The 26,164-nt window shown below is 32.7% G+C and overlaps 2 protein-coding genes and 1 long non-coding RNA gene across 3 annotated transcripts; 1 reads left to right on the top strand and 2 right to left on the bottom strand.

The window, feature by feature from the left end:
* Positions 1–6,260: 6,260 nt before the first annotated feature.
* Positions 6,261–7,905, bottom strand: LOC110227510. The gene is made up of 3 exons (XR_002331203.1): positions 7,289–7,905; positions 7,045–7,174; positions 6,261–6,549 (listed from the first exon to the last, which is right to left on the bottom strand). It is a non-coding gene; the product is annotated as an uncharacterized LOC110227510 (long non-coding RNA).
* Positions 7,906–11,229: 3,324 nt separating this feature from the next.
* LOC9308426 (putative defensin-like protein 102) lies at positions 11,230–11,601 on the bottom strand. The gene is made up of 2 exons (XM_002872311.2): positions 11,511–11,601; positions 11,230–11,422 (listed from the first exon to the last, which is right to left on the bottom strand). The coding sequence occupies exons 1-2, from the start codon at positions 11,599–11,601 to the stop codon at positions 11,274–11,276; spliced, it is 240 nt and encodes a 79-aa protein (XP_002872357.1). The 3' UTR covers positions 11,230–11,273.
* A 9,421-nt stretch (positions 11,602–21,022) lies between these two features.
* On the top strand, positions 21,023–22,017 carry LOC110227491. The gene is made up of 2 exons (XM_021021855.1): positions 21,023–21,399; positions 21,488–22,017. The coding sequence occupies exons 1-2, from the start codon at positions 21,247–21,249 to the stop codon at positions 21,947–21,949; spliced, it is 615 nt and encodes a 204-aa protein (XP_020877514.1). The 5' UTR covers positions 21,023–21,246; the 3' UTR covers positions 21,950–22,017.
* Positions 22,018–26,164: the final 4,147 nt, after the last annotated feature.

The raw sequence follows: 26,164 nt of genomic DNA, 5'->3' as shown, positions 1-26,164 counted from the left end.
GGATCAGTCTTGATTCTGCTGCTCCTAAAACAAGTAAGCCTTTCCGGTTCTTTGACTTTCTCCTAAAGAATCAAGAGTTTTTGCCCATGATCTGTCTTGAGTGGTACTCCATCAACGTCACTGGGTCGGCCATGTTCAGAGTTTCAAACAAGTTAAAGGCTTTGAAGAAAGTAATAAGAGATTTTAGCAAGCAAAACTACTCAGGTATTGAAAAAAGAACCGAGGAAGCGCACCATTGTTTGTTGCAGGCTCAAAGCAGAATGCTTCACTCTCCTAACTCGGTTAATGCTGGGATTGAATTAGAAATGCACCGGATTTGGCAGGTCCTTTTCGTGGCTGAGGAAAACTTCTTTTTCCAGAAATCAAGAGTTACATGGTTAAGCGAAGGAGATAGTAATACTTCCTATTTCCATAAAATGGCTTCCTCTAGACAAGCTTGGAATCACATCCATTTCATTCTGGATTGTAGTGGTGCTAGGATTGAAAGCCAGCTGGGTATTTTGGGGGGAAATCATTCACCGCCTTTATTTATTCAGGAAGATATTGCAAGCCTCGTGAACTATAACTGCACTGCATCACAACAGGCCAGCCTTGACTCTCTCTTCACTGCTGAGGAGGTCAAAGCTGCTTTTTTCTCGCAGCCAAGGAACAAAGCTGGTGGGCCCGATGGTTACTCTTCTGAATTCTTTTGTAGTTGTTGGTCTTTTATCGGGGCTGAAGTAACAGAAGCAGTCCTTGAATTCTTTAGCTCTGGAAAGCTTCTCAAGCAATGGAACGCTACAAACTTGGTTCTTATACCGAAAATTCCCAATGCTGCCACCATGTCTGATTTTAGGCCTATTTCATGTCTCAACACGGTCTATAAAGTCATCTCCAAGCTGTTGGCTGGAAGACTCAAAGCAATCCTTCCCTCTGTGATCAGCCATTCTCAGTCTGCCTTCATGCTAGGTCGTCTCTTGCTGGAGAATGTCTTACTTGCTACAGAAATTGTTCAGGGATATAATAGAAAAAATATTCCTCCGAGTGCGATGCTTAAATTGGATCTTAGAAAAAATATTCCTCCGAGTGCGATGCTTAAATGGGACTTCTTTATATCCGCTTTGCGTGCTGTCAATTTCCTAGATAAATTCATTGGGTGGATTCAAGAGTGTATCTCCACTGCCAGGTTCTCAGTCACAGTTAATGGTCATACAGGTGGGTTCTTTCGAAGCACCAAAGGCCTCAGACAGGGGGATTTGATGTCTCCTTACTTGTTCGTTCTTGCCATGGAGGTTTTCTCTGGGTTGCTTCAGTCAAGGTACGCCTCAGGCTATATTTCGTACCATCCTCGGACTTCACAGCTGGAGATCTCCGATCTGATGTTCGCAGATGACGTGATGATATTTTTTTATGGGACTAGTTCTTCTCTCCATGGTATCTATGAGACCCTTGAGGATTTTGCTGGCTGGTCGGGTCTGCAAATGAATAGAGAAAAGACTCAGATTTTCCACGCAGGTTTGAGCCAGAACGAATGCACTGCTTTGGCAAGCTATGGATTCACTCCTGGGTCCTTACCAATTCGCTACTTGGGGCTGCCTCTGATGAGTAGGAAGCTCAAAGTTGCGGAGTATGCACCACTTATTGAAAAAAATTCCGCCCGCTTCAGCTCTTGGGCTGTGAGATCTCTATCTTTCGCAGGCCGTGTCCAACTCATCGCATCTGTTATCTCTGGAATTTTCAACTTCTGGATCTCTTCTTTCATTTTTCCCCTAGGGTGTATCAAACAGATTGAGTCCTTATGCTCACGTTTCTTATGGGCAGGTAGGACTGACAAGAAAGGAATGGTGAAGGTTGCTTGGTCTAAGGTATTTCTACCCAAATCTGAAGGTGGCCTTGGGCTGAGGCGTTTTGCTACTTGGAACAGGACATTGTGCCTGAGAATGATTTGGCTCTTATTCTCCAATAGCGGGTCTCTCTGGGTCGCTTGGCATAAATTCCACAACTGCAGTATGGACACAAGTCTCTGGAATCAAACTTTTCGTGCTTCAGACTCTTGGAACTGGAAATGCTTGATGAGACTACGGGAACTGGCAGAGTGTTTCATCGAATGCAACATTGGTAATGGAAAAGATGCAAGTTTTTTGTTTGATAATTGGACACCTTTCGGTCCTCTCATCAAATTTATTGGTTCAAATGGACCTAGAGACTTGCGTGTCGCTCTAAATGCTAAAGTTTCAGATGCGAGCAACTCAATTGGTTGGACAATTGCTGATCCAAGATCGGATCAGGCACTCTGTCTCCATATCCACCTTACAAGTATTAGTTTACCAAGCGATGCGCAGGGTCGGGATACATACGCTTGGGTCGTGGATAACAAGAACTGTAATGGATTCTCATCTTCTATAACTTGGGAGGTTCTCAGACCTAAAGCTGATGTTGTTGATTGGGGAGGAACTGTCTGGTTCAAAGGGGCTACGCCGAAACATGCGTTTAATATGTGGATTGCGAATCTCAACCGATTGCCAACAAAGTCAAGACTGGCTCGTTGGGGGATGAACATAAATACCACCTGCGATTTCTGCTCCTTGGAACCGGAAACGCGAGACCATTTGTTTTTATCTTGTGAGTATGCTCTCTTCATTTGGAATGCAGTGGGCAGGAAACTTGGTCTGTCATCTCTTAACTTTGGGTCGTGGTCCCAACTGTTTTCTTGGATGAATCGAAAGTATGATAGATCGGCCTCAAACCTTGCGCAAACTCATCACCCAATCAGTCATCTATGCCATATGGCGGCAGCGAAACAATCTGCTCCACAATCAAATCCATGTTATTCCATCTGTGGTCTTTAAGAACATCGATAGAGAGATAAAAAACACAATCACTGCTCGAAGACGCCGTAAGCGTTTTAGGACGCTCATGCAACTTTGGCTGCACTGATCCTGAATTCATCCTTATTGTTGCTATTTGCTTTCTTGTTTTACCTTTTTTGCCAAGAAACCAAATCTGGTTTTCACTTCTGTAAAATCAAACTTCATTTATATGATATTTGCACTTTAGCAAAAAAAAAAAAAATAATTTAATGTAAAATCGGTTTTAATAAGAAAGAGTCGTTGGTTTGTATCTTGACAACTTAGGAAGGAAGTGATGCGTCCTTGGCACGCTCTGATACACAAATAAGTTCTCCATAACGCATAGCTCAAGGTAAAATTAGTTGTTGGGTGTGATGAATGCATCCAAATAAGGCAAATGGAGATTCAACTTGCTGTCTTAGGCCTTCAACGTTTTGGAATGAATATGGAGGTATTCCTGGACCAAAAGGGAAATATATAATGCCTTGAGAAGTTTTCCAAGTCGTGGCTTCAGCTGGTGGTTGTCACCACTCCATAGTTTCTTTAAATACGTCTGCTTTAAGGCCTCCAAGACCATCTCATAAACCAGCTCGAACTAGGCCTGATTTCTCTTGATACATTTTCTTAGAATAGTTTTTTGCTGGTAGAAATTGAATCCCAGATCCTACAATTGAAGGATTGACTCCATGGTTGAGTATACTCCATGTTCCGTACTGCTACTCATACCACCTCTCACACCGGTCAACTTCTAGGTATTGTTGGTACTTATTCTTAAATCAATATGCTCGACTGAAAAAAGTCTATGTCTTCTATTCTAGGGTGTATCGGTTGCACATCTCATCTCGAAGGCTGTATCGATCTACATATTGCTTTTCATTGGTTTTCATCCAAATACTCCAACCTGGTACCTAAAATGACTCAGTGAAATTGAAAAAACCATAAGAGTAAAAATTTGTAAAGATTGTGACATATCACAAAACTTTTAATACTTTTACTTTCAGTGAAACACCAGTCACATCTTTAATCATTTAATTGAAAACACCTTATAGAAAAAAGCTAGGTTTCCAAAAATAAACAATAAAATGTACTCCCTCTGTCCCAAATTATATGATGTTTTAGCATTTTTTCCTTGTTCTATTTTATAAGATTTTCCCAGATTTCTATGCATAATTTATGTTTATTTAGTATGTTATGTCCATTTAAATTCTGCAGTTTTTTTTCTATTGGCTGAATTCCTATTAAAAAATAAACATTAATTATTTCTTAATCTTTGTACTTTTACACAAAACATCTTATAAAATGGGATAGAGGGAGTATTAAACTTCTTTAATTTGAATTTACGAGTACTCAAGCATAAAACGTCAATGATTGGCATTTATAACTGTGGTGCTAAAAATGATAAAATAAATAATTGTATTAAACAAATGGTGACAAATTTTTTTTAATTAAACATATCTTTAAGGGCCATATCACTATAAAAATGTAAAATACATAAAATGAGAGATGAGAGAGATATGGCTTTCAATCGGTGGAAGATTCATAAATTACTAGATGAATACCCACGCTACGCGTGGGTTTTTGTTTTAAAAATTACAGAAAAATATGATTATGGTTTTTGTTGCGTTTTATGTTATTTTGTGTGTTATCATGTAATTAATAAAGTCATATCTATTTTCTAAAGTTATAATTTTTATGATTAGATTCATCTTTGACTCGAAATATTAGTTTCACGTTTTTATGTATAAATCTGATTATTTATATACCTACGATCCTAATCTTTCATTATCATGAATACATACAACAATAATATATAATATATTGATACAATGGTATGTAATTATGTTACTTATGTGGTTTGAAACTTGTCTAACTTAATTCTAAATAAACAATTCTTTGTTCCATTTACTTTCTCGTCATCTACTACGCCAACCACATCATGATATGCTAGTACTTTAAGTCGGGAAAACGGTCTTTTTCAACCTCAACTATTTGTTGGCGGGTTTTTCCAACCCAAACTATGACCTCCAGTCGATTTCAACCCAAACCTAAAAATAATTCAAAATCGAAACCTGAACTAATGCAAATGAGCCGATTTCAACACGACGCGAGACAATGTTAGTTCGGAAGTTAACGATTTTCAAGGTTATTTGATTTTATTTTCAGGATTTGTTGAATGCTACAAAGAGAGAATTACCTAAGGTTGAACAATCGTTAACTTCCAAACTAACACCGTTTCGTGTCATGTTGAAATCGGCTCATTTGCATTAGTTCAGGTTTCGATTTTGAATTATTTTTAGGTTTAGGTTGAAATCGACTGGGGGTCATAGTTTGGGTTGGAAAAACCCGCCAGCAAATAGTTGAGGTTGAAAAATACCGTTTTCCCACTTTAAGTCAACACTTTAGATCTCTCTCATTGCATACAACCATATAGGAGAGAGTCTCTTGTTTTTAATTTCTTGGTATGTCTAACGTCTCAAAGGACCATTAAGTGAAAAAATTGTGTGTCAATATTACCAACTTATCATAACGCACATAAAAATAAAAAATGCCATATTCAAAAAACGTAACATGAAGTTAGGTAGAAAATATATAAACTACAACACAAGTAATTTTTTAGCCATTATCGAGTAATGAACATCGATAAAAAAATTAATAATATAAATAGAGTAGAATGAAAGTTGTGCTTGATACATTAGTATGATCTTTTACTTTATTTTTTTAGTTTTTTTTAAAAATCAATTAAGAGTGAGATTAATGGAGAATTTAACAACAAAAGACTTTTGATTTTCTCTCAATTAATTTTGCTAATCTTTTTATTTCAATAATTTAGAATGACACATGTCATTTTTTTATGTGATGATGTGGCACACATATGGAGAGAGTTGGCCAACTTTTAAATATACTAGGAGAAATCCCGGACTACGCCCGGGCATGTTATTTTATTTCTGGTTACTAAATTTATGTGTAAATAGGTAATTGTTGTAGTTTAACTTATATATTTGGATAATATTGATGTTCAAAATTTATCTAGAAGTCATAATTCTGAGAACGCTTGAGCCTATAAGCAATTACACTGAAACTCAATATATTTTTGTCCAGGGTTAGCTAACGTGATTTAGACTAAAATGTTTTTCATTTTGCTGATGTTCTAGATACTCTTAGAAGCGTCCATTGTCTCTTTGAATTAGTTAACTTATTTTAATTTCTGTCACTACACCATATTAAGCCCCTTTTTGGTTTTGTAGAATCATATATTACAAAGTGTTACAAAATATCACACCTTGCATGTTTGTATATATGAGTTAGCATGAACGTGAAAAATGGAGACTATACCTTTACGTTGTTCTTTTTTTTTGGGTTTAGGGAGCATAACACCAAACTTACATCATTGAGTTTAGAAGGCTATTAAACAAATAGACGGAAACCATGGTATTAAATATGAAATGAAATGTCTTCATTTTTACTATACTGGAGAAATAAAAGTTAATTTTTGGTGGACATATATAGAATGTTAAAAATGCTTAATGCCATGAGGATTCATTAAATTGTTTCTTTTGTCTTGCAAAAATGATGTGTACATGGTAGGACCAAAAAGCTTTTCTTTTCAATCGTCCTCAACAGATTTGAGATCTCTTTTCCTCTTGCCGTTAATTTTTGAAAGATCTTCTCCTTTGTTCTTAAACGTGTGGTTGTGGAGGAGTAGACTGTTACACTGCCAAGGCTGGTTAAAGAATACAAATTAGTAATACATCTTCATTTTTATGGTCTTTGACTTTGTTAGAATTACAACACCAATTCCCCAAAACATGTGAATCAAAACACTCCAAATGAGTATAAACAAATGTAGCTTATTGTTGGAATTTTTTTCAAATTTGCTATTAATCTAAACCCAAATCAAAGAAGATGAAACAAAGCAAGGGTTTAAAAGCCGAAAACCTCAGGGTAAAAAGACGGACCAAATTTTCTAAGAGGATGATTAGAAAAGAGTGAACATTGTGTTCAGATCAGAATTCACTACGAAAGACCGTCGATTGAACCTTGTTGATAATCAAAACCTCATTTAGTTAAACAAAATTCTACTCACACCAAAGGTACATAAAAAAACACGTGAAACACAATTTAGGTAGTAATATGGAAAACGAAACCTTAAAAAAAGCATAGACGGATTGAAAAATAATGTACCCCCTTATAAGAGAAACAAAGATAAATGATGTACCTTTATGAGTGTGCCGTACAACCATCATCTCACGGAACCAACCAGCCACCAGCTCGATCAACGACTTTCTTGATGTTTTTCTTGGGTAACGTCACCGCTCCTCCTCGTCATCGCTGATATATCTTTAAATCTACCACAAACGAAACAAATAAGATAAAGTCGAATGGTTAGAATGTAGATTTGTGTTAACAGTTATAGTGAGAAGCTAAAGATGTTTTACAAGGGATGAGACAAAGAGATTCACCTAGGAGGTACAAAAGTGTTCCTGCACTCCTTCGAAGAAGAAATTCTACAAGAAACACCAACTGAACCCAATTTTGAGTTCTCCATAAACCCACTCCAATGATTCGATCCTTAAATTATCGATCAGAGAATTTGAACTCATCCGGATTTGAGAGAGATGCGTAAGGTCGTCTATTCATATTTCTGTTTTGGATGAGACTTTTGCGGAGAGAAAGAACGTTCGCAAGTGGGAATTTAGGAGAAAGCCCCTGAGAATTTGTTCCCAAAGAGGATTTGGCGGTGATGGTTACATTACGGAGAGGAAGATTTTATAGGGTTTGGGAAGAGAAGATGTCAATAAGTGTACATTTAAATCAAGGGGGAGTGGCCAATTAAGGAGATTTAGTGGGAATGATGGTGCTTAATTTCAGACACCGGGAAGACGAAGCGGTTGGAGATCGGCGTTCGTCAATGCCGATGTTGGGTTACGTAGAAGAAGAAGAGTTTGTGGTTGTTTTGCGCTGCAGTTGGGCTAATATTGTTTGGGCTTTTGTTTTTTTTTTGGGTTTGGTTTATTTGGGCTAACGTTTGAGAGCTTTAAGATGAGTCATTAATAGTAAATGCAATGGCTTGTAATTAATTTTTTTTTAAGCGTCTTATTAGGATAATAAAGGTTTGAGCGTCCCAAAATGATTTAACTTTTGCTGACGTGGATGGTCTAAGAAGCATCAATGATTACCTTTTATTAGAAAGAGATGATGATTTATACTTGGGAAAAACCAGGTCTGGACATAAAAACCGAACTTTGAAAACCGATTTGAAAAATTCGGGTTCGAAACCGAACCGAATATTCGTAAAACTCGAACAGATTCTAAATGTTTTTACCGGAATCACCCGAACCGAACATACAACCAAACATTATATTCGGAAACCTGAAATAAAATTATATAACAAAAAAATAATATTAGTTATATTTTTATAACCAAAAATACCAAATTAACAAAAATATCTGAAGTAACCTAGATATCCAAAAATCATTAGTTATACTTGTCAAATTTTTACAACTTTTTGCAAAACTTAAGTAAAAATAAAATTGAACATTTTTAAGTTTTTTTTTTCCCAAAAACTAATCCGAATCCAATACCTATCCGAACTAAATAGTCATAAAATCCGAACGAATAATAAACTCTCCTACCCGAACTATACACATCCGAAAAATATGAACCGAATCTTATCCAATACCCGAAAACATAAGCCTAGACACAACTTTAATGAATTTGATAAATTTCAAGAAATTATTTTTACATGGACATAATCTAATAAATCTGCAATAATGAAAATAATTTTTGTTTGTTCATCATATCTAATAAAATGAAGCATATTATTGTGTTCTTATAACTCGTTATTCTAGAGTATCTTATACCTATTTAGAAAAAATATTGGCCAATTAATGTCCAAACTATGGACTTTCGTAAAACACCACCATCTCAGACTGTCTATATATACTTAAGTACAGTAAAACCTTTATAAATAAATACTCGATAAATTAATAAACACAATAAAATAATAAATATTGATGGTCATGAGTCGGCCCTCTGTAAAAATTAACCAAAATCGATAAAATAATAAGATAATATTTTTTTTTGAAATCCCTATAAAAAATATGGTCCAAAAAATTTATAAATTAATATTATATATACAATATATAACATCATAATTTTTTGTTTTAATAATTTAGTGTTGTTCATAATATTTTTCAATATATTATAATTCAATATATACAATATATTGTATAATATACTGTATATAAATTGAATTAATTTAATGTATACTGTATAATTTACTGTATATTGTATAATATACTGTATATATACAATATACAATATACAATATATAAATTAAAAATTTAGTGTTGTTCATAAAAAATAGCCAAAAGTTTATGTAAAACTTGACAAACTATTTTGTCTCTTATGCTTTTAGGGTTTTGGCGAGAGGAGGCTTATCATAATAATTAAGTCGTGAAGCCATATATATGACGAACACAGCAAACCTAAACCGTTTAGGTATAGTAATGGGCTTAGCCCAAAATCTTAATTATTCTTCTCTACGTGCACTTACATTTTTGTTTTTTTTCGTCGAAAATAAAATTATATTAATGAATAAGAAAAATCATCGTACAATTGTTCAGATAACCACCTTGGTGGATTACAAGTTTCAGAGAAAAAACATCGAACAGGAACACCATGTTTTGCCAACAAATGAGCCGCATTATTACAAGAACGTTTAGTAAATACAAACTGTAAAGAATGAAATTTAGCTGCCCATAACAAAATGTCTTGATAGATACCATCGATTGTGATATCATAAGATTCTCCGTTAATCATCTTTGTGAGGTTCTGACAATCGCCTTCAAAAATAACCGAAGTATGACCATGAATCCATACTTGTTGCATTGCGGCCAGTAAACTCTTAGCTTCTGCTTCAAGGGGCGTGATGGCATTTGGTAGACGGGACGCACCCCAGAAATTTGCATTGCCTCTATCATCTCTCAAAATCCAACCACCCGTAACTTGGTGTGTTAATGGATCAAATCCGGCATCATAATTACATTTGAGAAAAGGTGCTGGGGGTCTCCTCCAATGTTGCTCAATTTGGTCGAAAGCTAACGCTTGATCATAAGGTTCTCTAGACTGAAGATTATCAACCCATTCATGCACTTCTGCTCTCGCTTGTAGGACGACCATAGAGGGGCTCATTCGGATGATGTTGAAGATGTACTTATTCCTTGCCTTCCATATGTGCCATAGGAGCCAGAGTGGTAAAAGTTTCTGTTCTGTTTCCAAACCCTGCATTTTTTTGTAATTCCAATACCTTTAAGAGATTACTTTCATAGTTTGCGGAAGGAGATTGTAGTGAGTGTAAAGGAACATTGGATAATCTCCATATCATAGTTGCAAAAGGACATGTGAAAAGGACGTGGTTGATGGTCTCATTGGCCACACAGCAGCGCGGACACTTTGGATCCAACTTCATGCCGCGGGTGTTCAGACGTGTTGTTGTGGCTAAAGCCTTTGTGGTTGCCCTCCAAAGGAAATGTTTGATTTTTGGTATTGTTGATAATTTCCAAATGGAGTTCTTCATTGTATATTATATCAAATATAACATATATGTATTATATTAATTCTTTATTACAAGTGCACAAATATACATATATGTATATATCTTATATATGCATAATTTTTTGTTTTAATAGTCGTATAGGTTTTTCAAATACAACAATGGATGTCACTATTTATAAATTTAAATTTACGTATATCGTTTGTATATGTGAATTATATAATCTTTGTTATTCATTGTAAAAAAACAAAATTTGTTTTCTCTTCGAAATATTAAATGTTCAAGTCTAAAACTGTAAATTTATAACATCCAAAACATTAATCTTATTTAGATCACATTTTTAACTCATATTTGAAAAAAAAAAATTAAAATTAAAACAAAAATTTCTATAAATTAGTAAATATTAATTTACACTATAAATTAATCAATATTAATTTACACTATAAATTAATAAAATACATGGTCCCAATATTATTAATTTATAAAGATTTTACTGTATAGATCAATATCTAATCCGAACAATCATTCCATTTTATGATTTGATCCTTAATTCAATTTATATATATGTTTTAATTCTGAGATACATAATGATAGAGTCAATATGCAACAGATATACCAAATGAACCGCATATAGCAAGTGAAATATTGTATGTATTGGATCGAATTTCCATTTATTTTACATTTCAATCATCTTTTATGTTAAATTTAAATTTCTTTATAATTTTTGGTTAAATTGTAAAATGTTATTGCTTGAAAATCAAACTTACTTCGATTTGGGAAAGTTTATTTACTCCACTTTTGACCTTCTATATAGGTATTCAAAAAATAATGTGAACTATTGATTTATTTTTAAAAAAAGATAACAACAAATTTGAGTAGATGATTTCATCTTAGTAATTAACACAACAACAATGTTCTGGACTACAATAGCCGTAATCAAAATTTTTAGTTCTACAATAACTATCGCACCCATGGACTCCACGGTAAAGACACCAAGTTGGTGTAAAACATGTCTTCGTACGCCCCCCTATACCATAACCTGTTTTATATAAAGAATCAATAAACCATTAACAAAAAACAAAAGCATATCCATAGTTAAAAGTAGGGATATAACAATAAACAATTACCTGGACTACCACCAGTACGACAATGAGCAGAAGATATAATGAAAAAGACAGTGAAAACAAATGCGACAAAAGTTTTCATAGTAGTAGTCATTTTTATGTTATTCTCTGAACACTAGTTATATATAGATAATAACACAGATCTACATTAAAAATCTTTTGTTCTAGTCAAGGAAGAAATATAGCACAATCATTCCATTTAATTCTTATAGATTTGAAGTCAAAAGAAAATCACAGCTGCCTTTTATTACGGTTGAACATTGGTGACAAGATATTTATTATTATATTCATAATTAAAATATGTAATATGACAAGATATTTAAATATCCTATACTATTATTTGGGGAGTACAATTTATAATTACCCTTAATTAACCTTTCCCTTTGTAAGAATTTACTTAATAACTACTCCCTCTATTTTAAAATATATGATGTTTTGACTAAAAACACATATTTTAAGAAATTAATTTTTACTTTTAAAAACTATCATTTAATATTTAATTTAAGAAACTTCAACCAATGATATAAAAGACTGCAGAACATAAATAGTGATAAAATATCAAATGCATTTAAAGGTCATTTAAAAGTTGCATAAAAATTTGTAAACATCCTATATTTGAAACAAACTAAAAACTCTAAAACATCCTATAAAATGAAACAGAGGGAGTAGATTTTAACCCGCGGTACACCGTGGGATGATTTATTTTTAAAATTTAGTATATATAAAATTTTGTAAATTGTATCTCCTTATAAAATATAAATATTTTATAATTTACAATTGTTATTAAGTAACGGTATACCACGAGTTCACGAGACAATTGTTAATAAACTGAAGATTTAACCCGAATTAAAACGGCATGTTATTTTAAAACTTTTTAAATATTGATTCAAATCCGTCCACCATATAAACCCGTTTTGAAATATAACCCGTCCCGTAATTTCATAACCCGTCCCGTGATTTGTTTTCTAAAAGTAGTGATTTTAAAATTTAATGATTATTTATTATATATAAAAGTTTACAAATTGTATAATTTTCTAAGACATTTATATTTTAATAAACTGAGGATTTAGTCTGTATTAAAGCGGCATGTTAATGATATTTTAAAATTTTATAAATATTGATTCAAACTCGTCCATCATATAACCCCGTTCCGAAATATAACCCGTCATATAATTTCTTAACCCGTCTTGTGATTTGTTTTCTAAAAGTAGTAATTTTAAAAATTTAACGATTATTTATTATATATAAAAGTTTACAAATTTTATCATTCTCTAAGACATTTATATTTTATAATTTACAATTGTTATTAAGTAATATTATACCACGTGACAATTTTTGGTTTTATTTAATCTTTTCTAATGAAACTGATTTGATATGTATAATATTAGTGGTATTTTAAAAAATTAAGGATTTAATATGTATTGAAACGGTGGATTAATGATATTTTAATTTTTTATTATTATTGATATTTTAAGTTTTAATTATTTTTTTAGTATAGATGTCATTACAAAAATCTTCTTTTAGAACAAATTTCATTCAATTTATTAAGGATAAATAATTAAATTAAATTATAAAACGAAAATCTGTTATTATTATTTTTTTTTTGAAATGAACAATCAAAATGAACATATAAGATTTGATATCTAACTTACCATATTATTTTGTTACTAATCATTAAACTTCACCTCTCATCTTTATATGATTATATTTATATGAAACAAATAAATCATCGTATCATCTACATAATTAAAAAAAAAAACAATTTCTGCTTATGCCAAGATTTGAATTTTTAAAAACGCATATAAATTGTTCAATCTATAAAGAAAACAATTAAACGGGTCAAAAATTCAGACTTGAGTAATATATTTATTTTACACAAAAATAAATTCAACAAAAATTCCGACTGAGCAACGGGTCAGAATTTGAATATTTCTATTCGATTTCATACATTTCTTTTTTTGAAATGTATAATTTTATATACTACAATAAAAATTTAAATATTTTAATTTGCAACATTTAAAATAAGTTTTACTTGATATTTTTAGAGAATATCATCAATACTTAATAGTTCAAAAAATTAAAAATTATAAATACTCTAATTTGATATTTTTAAAAAATATTTATAATAGGTAGCGGGTTAAATATAATATATTATATGATGAAAAGAGTTTTGATCCTTATAACTATTTGAATAGTTATATTTAATTTCATATAATTTGTTTTTTGAAATTCATAATTTTATAAACTACAAAAAGTTTTTTAAAGATTTTAATTTGGAATATTTAAAAATAGTGTAGAACATTTAAATATGGTTTGACACCTCTAAATATTTGAAAATTTGATTCCGCAAGCAATTTTAGAATTAACGAACAATAGATTGTGCACGTAATATTTTAAAATGAAATATTGAGATTCTAAAATAAAAATATAGACTCCACGCACGGGTTGATTTTGGTATTATTATATATTAAATATATGTTTATAACATATTCGATTATGCGAATAATTGGTAAATCTGTAATTATAAATCTCAAACAAATTCTGTACTTAGATTAGCTCAAACAAATCTCAATTTCAACAACCAAAGAATTATAAATTGAAAAAGAATTTTCTAAATTAATTCAAAATAATAGCTAATTTTCTTAATTAATTCAAAAATATATGTTTTATATGCGATTCATTTATGATATTTTAATTTTTGATCTAACTGAAATATATGCAATCCTATTTTGTGGTTGTTAACATAAATTAACTCATTGTTCAAAAAATATAACTTTTTAAAAAATAAAATTATTTTCCGTTTTCATATCTTAAAAACAAATTATCCACAATTGAGAATTATAGAAAAAATCTATATTTATTCTAATATTGTATATAGGGGCTGACAAAAAAATTAATATTTTTCACTTACTATTGTAATATATTAAAACTTAGTTCTAATATATATATTATATAACTTTTGTAATAAATAAAATTCAACCCGTACTAAAAAGTACGGGTGATGATCTAGTATTAATTTAAAATAACAATGGTTGGAACTCAAACTTATGGGAAACTAGGAAGTGTCCCGAGCGTTGCGTGAGTTTGAAATTAATGTAATAAAATATGTAAATTTGTTATGACTAAATATACATTAAAAATGTTAAGCTATTTTTAAAAAAGTAAATAGATCATCTTTGTATTTCATAGTAGATACATTTATTAATTATATTATACTATAATTTTATTTTTTAAAAACTAATTTGTCAAATTAAAAATTTACAAAACTACTTAAATTTCTATTATAATTAATTTTCAATTGCAACATATAACCATAAAATTTTGTTGAAAATGATGATTAAAAGAGATAGAAAACACAAATGAAGATAGTAATATGGTATAGAAAGATGATTGGTGAATATGCACTATGTGAGATCATAACACAATTAAATTTAAGAAATATAAAATCATTTGCATTCAAGGTAAAATTAAATAGGAATTTTGTTATATGTTATCAAACAAAATTGAATATGAAGAAATATATAATCTACATTTTATTACATGATATTAAATTTGTGGTTTTGATTTCTTGTTCTTAACCTTTAATACAATTTAAATTTCGATTAAAATACAGATATCAACTTACCAATAAAGATAGAGTGAAGTTCTTCCCTTATATAATAAATGAAAATATTTGTTTTACATTTTTAAAAAAATGTAAAACAAATGAATGGAACTTACTTTGTAAGAAAAATAAAAACATGAAAAAACACATAAAAATCAAATGAATGAAATGATTAATCATATATATGAAGGTTTGCCAACTCTCTCCATATAAGTGTCACATCATGACACAAGACAATGGCATGTATCCTTCCACATTATTGAAATAATAAATCATCAAAATTAATTGAAGAAAAATCAAAAGTCTTATATTGTATTAAATTCTCCATTAATTCACTCTTAACTGATTTCTTCAAAACTAAAAAAAAGAAGTATAAAATGTATCAAGCACAACTTTCATTCTACTCTTCTTATTTTACTAAATTTTTTTTTATCAATGGTCATTACTCTATAATGGCTAAAATATTACATATGTTGCAGTTTAGCTATTTGTTACATAACCTCTTATTAATTTAGTAATTTTACTTTGACACTTTTCGTGTTATTATGTTTTGTGGATACGACTAATCATACGGCCTTCTCTCTTTTGATTTTTGTGCTTTATGGTACATTTCTAACATTGACATGCAAGGTTTTTATAGTGATATGCCTTTAAGACGTTAGACAAACCAAAAAATTAGACATATCAAAGAATTCAAGACACGACACTCTCGTATATAGCTATATGGAAGGAAAGACATCTAAAAATGTTGATTTAAAGTACTCTTCAATTTTTGCTTTTTTTTTTTTTTTCTTTTCATACGGAAACTCTTGAAGCAAATAAGTAGTTAGTTATACCTTATAACTATGTTTTTCAAATTAATCTGGTATTTGAGCCTATCATGATGTGGCTTGAATACTACAGTAAAACCTCTATAAATTAATACTCGATAAATTAATAACCTCTATAAATTAATAAATTCTTCTGGTCCCGAGTTGGGACCAGTGTAAAAGGTGATACAAATCGATAAATTAATAAGATAATAAAAAATTTTAAAATCTTATGTAAAAATGGTCCCATCAATATTATAAATTAATAATTTCATAAATATGTCCACTATATATACATTACGTAAGAAACTTTAATGAAATATAATTCTAGTAATTTTTTTTTTCATCAAACACCATTTGTATTAAGATATTGGAAAGAGACTCTCCGCTATGAAGAGCCAATCAGGAACCGATGAACTTACATGGGAGAAGAGACCGTTACGATCCCGAGCATTTTTGGCTAACCAGTCTGCTCGAGTATTAGAACTACGAGGAAGAAATCTAACATTAAAAGAAGGTAAAAAACAAACAAGGGACCGAAAAGAGGCCAATTCTGCTGCAAAAGTTGGCCAAACGTCTTGGTTGTCGAGGAGAGAAATCATGTCAGAGCAATCGGATGCGAAGGCACCAGTGGTAATGCCTAGCGAGATCATACATTCCATTGCCCAAAGCAAGGAATCAATTTCCGCGTGGAGCGGTGAGAGACTTCTTCTCGAGCTCTTTAGGCCAAGATGAAGAATGCGGTCTTGGTCGACTAAAACCCAACCATGTCCACTTAGGGTATCCTCCGTATGCCAGGAAGCATCAATCTGACATTCCGAGATCCGTGGGGAGAAGAGTGGGGTAGAACCGAGCGGGCAAGAGGCTGGGATCTGCCGCATCTTTCAAGTTAGCTTGCTTCCAGACAGAAGCTTCTCGTAAAGCCAAGGCCAAAGTCTCCATTAGTTCTTGTTTAAATTCGCATTAGTTCTTGTTTAAATTAAATTCTAGTTCTTTTACTGTATCAATAACTTTTGGTGTTGTTTTGTAGACATAATAATTATTTTTTCCTTGTAATTGGTTCTAAAAATATATTTTATATAATGAAGGAAGTCTTATATTTTCATAAAAATTTATAAAAGTTGCAAAATTAGAGAAAATCTCTATAAATTAATATTTAAATTAATAAAATTTTGCAGTTCCAACATTATTAATTTATAGAGGTTTTACTATAGATGAGGAGAGAGTAAATGCAATAAAAAAATGTTTATTTAGAATCAAGTTAGAAAAGTTTCAAACCACATAAATAACATAACTACATACCATTGTATCAATATATATTTTATATATTGTTGTTATATGTATTCATAATAGTGAAAAAGATTAGGATCTAAAGTATATAAATAATCAGATTTATACATGAAAAAATATAATTGATCTTTCGAGTCAAAGATGAATTAAACCATAAAAGTATAACTACATAAGATGAATATGACTTTATTAACTTATTAATAACACACACAAAAATGAAAATAAAGTATCAACAAAAATAGTAAACATACTTTTTAAACAATTTTCAAAACAACAACTTACGCGTAGAGTGGGTACTCATCTAGTACATCTAAATAAAGATTAGACTTTCGCTATATGTCTTAGAAATTACACTTTGTTCAGTATGTGACTTAATTATAGTTATCATTATTTAATCTTCCAAAATTAATTATAGAGATTACACTTTGTTCCTTTTTTTGGTTGTAGGTGAAGCTTTTTTTTTTTTTGGCTTTTAGGCATGTGATATTTTTTAGGTTTTAGGCCTTGTAATTGTTTTTTCTCGTTTAATGGAAATTTAAGTTGAAGAGAATTATATATATATATATATATATATATATATATATATATATGTTATTATAAACTGAAAAATAATTTAAATACTCAAAATTAATTTCCAAATAGTACTATGTAAGGTGACATTCTACATCACACAATATCTCAAAAATAGTTATATTGAATATATTACTAACAGTCTAACATACATGATTAATATCATTTCAAACACTATTGATCATTTGAAATTAACCACCACGTCTTTATCGAAATTCTATAACACATATAAGTTCATTAAAAACCATTTATATTTTGAAATTTTATACTAAGTAAATAATTAAAGACAATAAATGTTGATAATATAAAATGGGTGACTATCCCATTATTGGATTTTGTTTTAGCACAAATTGTTTCACTACTCAACTCTTGATACAACTGATTCAAAAGAAAAATATGTTTGATTAAAGTAAAAAAATAACAATATAAAAAAATGGGAAAAAAATTAGTTTGACCCATAAATAAGGTCTAATTACTAGATTAACTCATAAAAGGTATGAGTTAATCTAGTTATTTTTCTGACCGAAATACCCTTTGTCTCTTTGACAGGAAAAAAAAAAAAGTCAATAATACCCTCTTATTATTTCGAAACGTGTTTGATATTTTTGCCAAAAAACAAATCTGCCGTGAAAAGTCTGTCGGCCTCGTTGTGACAGATTAATTTTCGACGACAGATTTAATGGTCCACGACAGATTTTTTACCGCAGCTTTTTTTTTTTCCGACAGATTTATTTGAATATGGTTACGACAGATTTTAAAATTGTAGCAGAGTTTTTTCCTTCGACAGACTTATTTGCTCTTGACACCACAGACTTCCGTAATTTTGACAGTTTTATTTCAGTGTATAGCAAATTTTTATTTCTAGTGTCAGCAGACTAATATTTTTCAGAACAAATCTGTCATAAAGCAGCAGATTTGTTAAAGAAAAAATAATTGCTAGTTTGACTTTTTAGTGGTGACAGATTATTTTTATGTTATGACAGATTTTTAAATGTCAACATAAAATCTGCAGTGTTATAGCAGATTTGTTTTTAAAAAATAAAAATTGCTAGAATGACATATAGTCCCAACAACGTTATGACAGATTTTTTTTATGTTATACCAGATTTTTAAAAAGTCTGGTGTTTCATACCAGATTTTTTAAATTGAAATAAAATTATTGGAATGATCTATTTAGTGACAGCAGATTTATATTTGTTATGACAGACTTTTATTATATTATGACAGATTTTTAATATTTATTTGAAGTCAGAATTTATGTTGGAATTTTTATGTGTGGCAGTTTTTTTTAAAATCTGAAATATAGCGACACCGCAGACATACTTGTAACGTGACAGACTTTTTAAATTAACTGCCAAATCTGATTCAAAAAGATATTAAATACGATCATAACTTACCATATTATTCTAGGGTTTTGTGGCATCAGTTACGGTTTCCTTTCTCCTCCATTCTCACCACGACACCACAATCCTTTTCTACAGAAAACGTTCATCTCTTTTAGGGTTCCTATTCAAGTGGATTAGTTAAATTTTTTCCATTTTCGGTTAGTTCTCTTTAGCTTTTCTTTCAATCCACGTTGTATTCTACGATTTGGAGTTCTATCAATAATGTTTCAAACCAGAGGGAGTGGATTGGATATGAATCAGGTGATCCTAGTATGTGGTAAATGGATTTTCGAGGAAAATATATGGTCGTTTGTCATTGATAACAATAGGGGATGTCGCGTGATGGAAGTTAACCGTGAAACAAGTTACGATCAATGCATTCAAATGGTCTTTGAGGATTATGGGCTGCAAAACAGAGTCTGCGATGTTGTCTTGAGCTACGAGATTTCGAAGATGATGTCGCAGTCCTTACCTGGTGATACACCACCAGTTTTTATAAGTAATTCTAGACAGTTTCACACTTTTCTAGGGTTATTGAAGAGCAATACAATTCGTCTATGTGTGGAAGTGAAAAGGAAAAACTCGACTCACTCCAATGAAATCGACAATGAAGGTGTCACTGCCAACAAATTGCAGAGAAAACGAGGAAGACACAAAAACGTGATGGAAGAAGAAGAAGAAGAAACTGATTTGTCTCAGGAACTCGCAGCCACAGTTGAGGTAGACGAGGAAGATGAAGAAATTTGATTTGATTACTGCGACGATTCTGACGGAACAGACTCCGATGACGAGAATTTTAGCTTGTATGGGATTCCACCAGAAGAAAAGGAAAAACCTAATTTACCAATGAAGAAGAGGAGTCTGGGTACTTTCATTGAAGAACAAAAAGAAGAAGATCATTATGCAACGTTAGAAATGTCTGCTGTGGAATTGGCTGTTGGACAATGTTATGAAACGAAAGAGCATTTGGAGACACGATTGAAGATACTTACCGTGGTTCAAAAATTTGATTTTTTTTTGTTTATAAATCGACACCATTTATATTGGTTGTCAAGTGTTGGGTTCAAGGTTGTACGTGGAAGGTACGAGCTACACCAACAAACGACTATCCAAAGTTTCATGTCCGTAAGTATGTTTCGGAACATACATGTCCAGTTACAGACCGTTCTGCACGTGCTCGACAAGCAACGCATGATATACTTGGTGTGTTGTATAAGGATTTTGTTGGTGGAGTTGGACCCACGGTATTGCCAATGCACGTTGCCGAAGCGATGAATAAAAGGTTTCAGATAAAGGTACATTTTTTTGACTCATTGGCAATAGATAATTTCTAATATTCGCGCACACAATCAATTATGTTTTATTTTCTGATAGATGGAGTATTGGAAGGCATATCGGACACTACGACACGCCCGTGAATTGGTGAGGGGGAGTCCAGAGAGTGGATACGAGCAACTACCCACATACTTATACATGATACGTAGAGCAAATCCTGGAACCTTAACGCGACTTGAAGTTGATGCAACGCAAAGATTTAAGTATTTGTTTCTAGCGTTTGGTGCAAGCATGCTTGGATTTCCTTACATGAGGAAAGTTATTGTCGTTGATGGCACTTTTTTACAGGGAAAATACAAAGGGACACTTCTAACAGCAACGGCTCAAGATGGCAATTTCCAGATTTTTCCAATAGCTTTTGCCGTGGTTGATATAGAGAATGATGAATCATGGGAATGGTTTTTCAAACAGCTCAGTTGCGTGATACCAGATGATGACAGTCTTGCTATTATCTCTGATAGGCGCTGATCCATTGGTAAAGCAATAAAGAAGGTGTATCCAAAGTCGAGTCGGGGAATATGTACAAGAACATATTGGTACGCTTTAAAGATCGGGATGCATTTGGTTTGGTAAAGAAGGCTGCAAATGCTTTTAGATTAGTCGATTTTCAAAGCACATTTGATCAAATTGAGGCGCTGAGTCCTGCTCTTCATAATTACCTGGAACGAGCTGATGTGCGACTGTGGACACGTGTACATTTTCCGGGTGATAGGTACAACTTACTTACAAGTAACATTGCAGAATCAATGAATAACGTGATGTCACATGCGAGGAGTTTTCCAATAGTACAGCTGGTAGATGAAGTAAGGTCCATGATGACAAGATGGTTTTCAGAGCGAAGGAATGATGCATTGAAATTGACCACAGCTCTGACACGTGGAGTAGAGAAAATTCTGCAGGTTCAATCTCTAAACATGTTCCACACTTGCAAGGCTATTCATGCATATTGTTCATAAATTGATATTTACCCATTGATTATTTTTACAGAGCCGTGTAGAGTACGCTAAGTTACTTACTGTACAAGCTATAGATGCACATCAGTTTCAAGTTACACATGGATCTTCTCTCCATGTTGTTAATTTGAGAGATAAAAAGTGTACGTGTCGCAGGTTTGACTTGGAGAAATTGCCATGTGCTCATGCAATTGCGGCAGGTGAAAACAGGAAAGTCTCTAGAATTTCAATGTGTCATGCTTATTATCACAAAAACTACTTGTGCAATTCCTATGCAAACGCCATCATGCCTAGGGATTTTGCTATACCTGTTCCTGATCATGTGGCTACCAAGATATGTTTGCCCCCAGAAGCTCGTCAACAACCAGGAAGGCCAAAAAAATCAAGAATTAAATCTGCATTGGAGATTGCTATGGAGAAGAAGAAGCCAAGAAAACTACACACTTGTGGGAAATGCAATCAAGTAGGACATAATCGTAAGACATGTAATTCTTAAATTTTTCTTAAAGATTTCTTCTGTTGGTTTGATTTGGTTTTTTCTGTTTCAACTCTATTATGTTCTTGGCAGCCTTTGTATTTCATTCAAGAGTAGACAGCTAAGTACGTTATGTTCTTTTTTTTTTTGGTGTTTAAGGTCTACTACATAATATGTTATGAAAATAAAAGTCAATACATGAAACAAAATAAAAACTTCTAACCATAAGGTACTTAAACGTTGAAAAACCTAGTAGAATTAGGTCTGAGAAATAAAGAAACAAGAAAAGCTACAAATCCGAGATGACATGAAATAAAATAGAAGAAACTACTCAGAGTCTTCGAGATGAGGGATTGTGATTTCTTCACGACACATATCAAGCTCATACGGTCTGGCTGTCTCTCTCACTTCATCATATAGCTCCGCTGCAAGTTTAATACGTATCGCCTTCATGTTTTCATCGCAAAGCCCATCGAATGATGTCCCAATCGCCGGGATCTTTATTCACTGGTACTTTCTTTGTAATCCTTTTCACTTCTAGCCTTGCAGTACTCTTCTTACGTATCTCCTCAGGTACCATAACACTCATCATGGCAGGGATCATTTCTCGCAAAAACATGCATTGTCTCGACATTTCAGGTATAGTGGTCAAATGTGGGATGCTATCGTAGATGTTAATCCTCTTCATAGGGAGGTCAATATCAAGAGCAACCCAATGATCCCCATTGACAAAGAGGCAAGCATAAAGATGATCAACATCAACGAACCATTTCTTGTGAGTAGCTGATTCAATTGGAGCTGTCCCGTTGAGGTGTTCCGCAAAGAAATCCCTAAACTTGAAGCACTTACGACCTCCTGAAAAGTGCTTGTAATCTTGAGCCAACTCCCTCAACATGTATTGGTCCAAGAAAGTTATTCGTTGATTAGGGTACACTGAAGGCTCACGCATCAACCTTTTGCGGAACATAGCCATCGCAGACCCATATGCTACATTAATAATTAAACCAGTTAGAGTCAATAAAAATCTGAAACGATTAAACTGAAAATGTTAATAGATTTTCATCATCTTAAATGACTTACATAATCTTTCAACCATCCATATTTTTCATGTGGCCATTGTTCTCTTAAAGTCAAAATTTGCCAATAGAATCTCGTATCTGGATTACTAGTCTGAATAAGATCGTCCCTGAAAAAAATAATAAGTCATTAGAAAGACAAAGTTACATTTCGATATTGGAAGATTAAATATCAAAATGTCTTACTCTTCATCCTCCTCGAGGAAATCAAACAGTTGATGAACCTTCTCGTCAGAAGCAGGTTTAAGATGATCAGGTATCGAGGAAGAAGGTCCACCATCCGTAATGATGCGCTTCACTGTAGAGTTACCAACATACGGGTACTTTTGAGAACCATCCAATTGTGGCACTCTTCTTCCCACAGTCATACCCTCATCTAGATTCTTTATTTTCTCTACCATTGCTGTCAATGTTGCATTCATTACCTTATTAGCATGTTGTTGTCCAGGATCCGAGAATGTGTCTTCAGAACTTGAAACCATTTTCAGAGCATCATCTTTCACTTGGTCAGTAACATCTACGACATCGTCTTCTTGGGTAATAGACTTCATCTTCATCTTATTCCCAGCCATTGTAGCAGATTTGTTTGCAGCCTTTGAACCGTCTTTCGTAGCCGCCTCATCTTGCACCGCAGCTTTTGCGCCACCAATCTTGGATGCCTTGAAACCCGGGTTCTTAGCAGCAACTTCTTTAACCGCTGCCTTGGAGCCGCCTTTCTTGGCAACCTTTGTAACAGCAACGGCTAGGGCAGGCTTTGAGCTAGCTTTCACCACAGTCTTTGTAGCTTCTAATTTCAGCGCAGCGTTTTCATAATTTTTCCTCTCAGGCTTTGTACCATCTTTCTTTTCAAATAAGATAAGATCACCAGATATTTCACCTTCTTTCTTTTCCTTCTTTCTCACTGTATAGACTTTCTTCACCACTCTTTGAATAGGCAAACCATCATGTGAAGTAGGATTCTCCTCTACTACCCAAGACTGCAAAATTAAAATTAGTAATAGTGTCAATAATAGACATCTAAAATCAAACCAAATTTAGTAAAAGTGCCAAAAAGTACAACTAGAATTTAGATAGAGGAGGTGAAAGTATAACTTACAGGAGATTTACTAGTTGCCTCATCATCTTCATTGTTGTTTGAGGTAGCAAATTCAGGTTTGTACTCTTTCATCTCCTTCACATCTACGTCACTAACTCTCTTAGTAACCAGGGATTCAAATTTGCTCTCCAAAGCATCCATTCTATTCCTCATGTTCTTGTCTAGTTCTGAAATTGTCCCATTCATTGTTTCCAACATTTTCCAAATATCGAAGATGCTCTTCTTCTCTGCTGCATCGTCCTAAAATGAATTGCATATTCACAAATATTCATTAATTAGAAATATTTACTCGGATGTTAACCAAAAGTTCGAATATTACTAGAATATCATATATTTTCTAAAAATTACTCATATGTTTTGAGCATTTGTGTAATTACAATTAACACCCTTCATTAGTTTTTTTTTAATTAATAATTTTTAATTCGTTTTTAATTAAAAATAATAAATAAAAATTTGATTATTCATGTCATTAATCCACATCACCAATCTCAAACTCTTCAAACTCACGTTATTTCTCCTCTTCTCTTTTTTGTCTCCAAATCCAAGAAAAGCTTTTAGATCATTTCTCCTCTTCTCTTTTTTTGTCTCCAAATCCAAGAAAAGCTTTTAGATCTAATAATCTGCAACTAACTTGGGTACAACATTGACAGAGATCTTCAAATTGCAGGATTGGGCTGCATCTTCCTAGACCTCACAGCCACAACGCTTGCCATAGGGTCCTAAATAAAAAGCTTCGTCAGATCTACTCGCAACCACGCTCACGAAAAAAGTCATCAAAAATCAAAACCCAAAACAAAGAGATCTATGGAATTCTACATAATTCGTTACAGGTTTGAGTTGAAATCAAGAATAGCTACTCTTTTACTTTGATTTTACATGTCTCTCGTTTAATCTTCCTCTCAATCGATCTATTTGGAGACATTTCTACTTCTATCTATGTTTCGATTCATACGGTTTAGTCTTCCTCCTATGTATCTCTCTAACATATTTTTACGAATCTTAATTTGATCGTTGTTATTTGACCAATAAATTTCATATTGTCTTCTCCAAAAAAATGTTGCTTTCCGATCTGTATTATAAATCAGCCGTAAAGTGATGTAACTCAGCCGTAACGTGATGTAACTCAGCCGTAACATATAATTTACACAACCTTTCGTCTTCCCTGAATGATAACTCAGCCGTGACATGTAATTTACCGAACCTTTCGTCTTCCCTGAAGCATATAACTCACCCGTAACATATAATTTACACCCATCTATCGTCTTCCCTAGAGAATATAACTCAGCCGTGACATGTAAATTTACCGAACCTTTCGTCTTCCCTTAAACATATAACTTAGCCGTAATGTAATTTTACCGAACCTTTCGTCTTCCCTTGAACATATAACTCAGCTGTGACATGTAAATTGACCGAACTTTTCGTCTTTCCTTAAGCATATAACTCAGCCGTAATGTAATTTTACCAAACCTTTCGTCTTCCCTGGAACATATAACTCAGCCGTGACATGTAAATTTACCGAACCTTTCGTCTTCCCTTAAGCATATAACTCAGCCGTGACATGCAAATTTGCAGCGAAACAATAAGAGACGCAACATTTCCTCTAATTTTATCATCGAGCACCAACTTGACAAGTTTTTCGTGCGTTGTTTTTGCATCTATCTGCACAACTCTACACCCTCTTTCATCGGTGTTAAATACATATTTGTGTTTTTATACCCAATTACCGGAACCGGATCAACCATATCGGGAGAAAGATGAAAGAAATTGAAGAAGAATGAGGAAGACGATGAGGAATTGGAAGTTCCGGTGATGTGATAAACTCAGGTGAAGAAGACGAGTTGAAAAAATTTGGCCCTATTTTTTTGTCCTTTGATGATGATGACATGGAATGTTGCATCCACGTCATTTTTTAATTGATGAAGTGGCAAGTAAGCCACCAAACGAAAATGTAAATCAGCTTAATTAAACCAGCCATCAAACAAAACTTTAACTCAGCCGCAACATGAATAATATTACAGTAATTAAAAAACAAAAAAACGGCAGCCAAATTCAGCCGTTTACTGT

This window comes from Arabidopsis lyrata (genome assembly GCF_000004255.2).
Source record: "Arabidopsis lyrata subsp. lyrata unplaced genomic scaffold ARALYscaffold_6, whole genome shotgun sequence".
In the NCBI taxonomy this organism is placed as follows: Eukaryota; Viridiplantae; Streptophyta; class Magnoliopsida; order Brassicales; family Brassicaceae; genus Arabidopsis; species Arabidopsis lyrata.
Note: the sequence above shows the minus strand (reverse complement) of the source record. Positions and strands in the feature narration are given on the sequence as shown.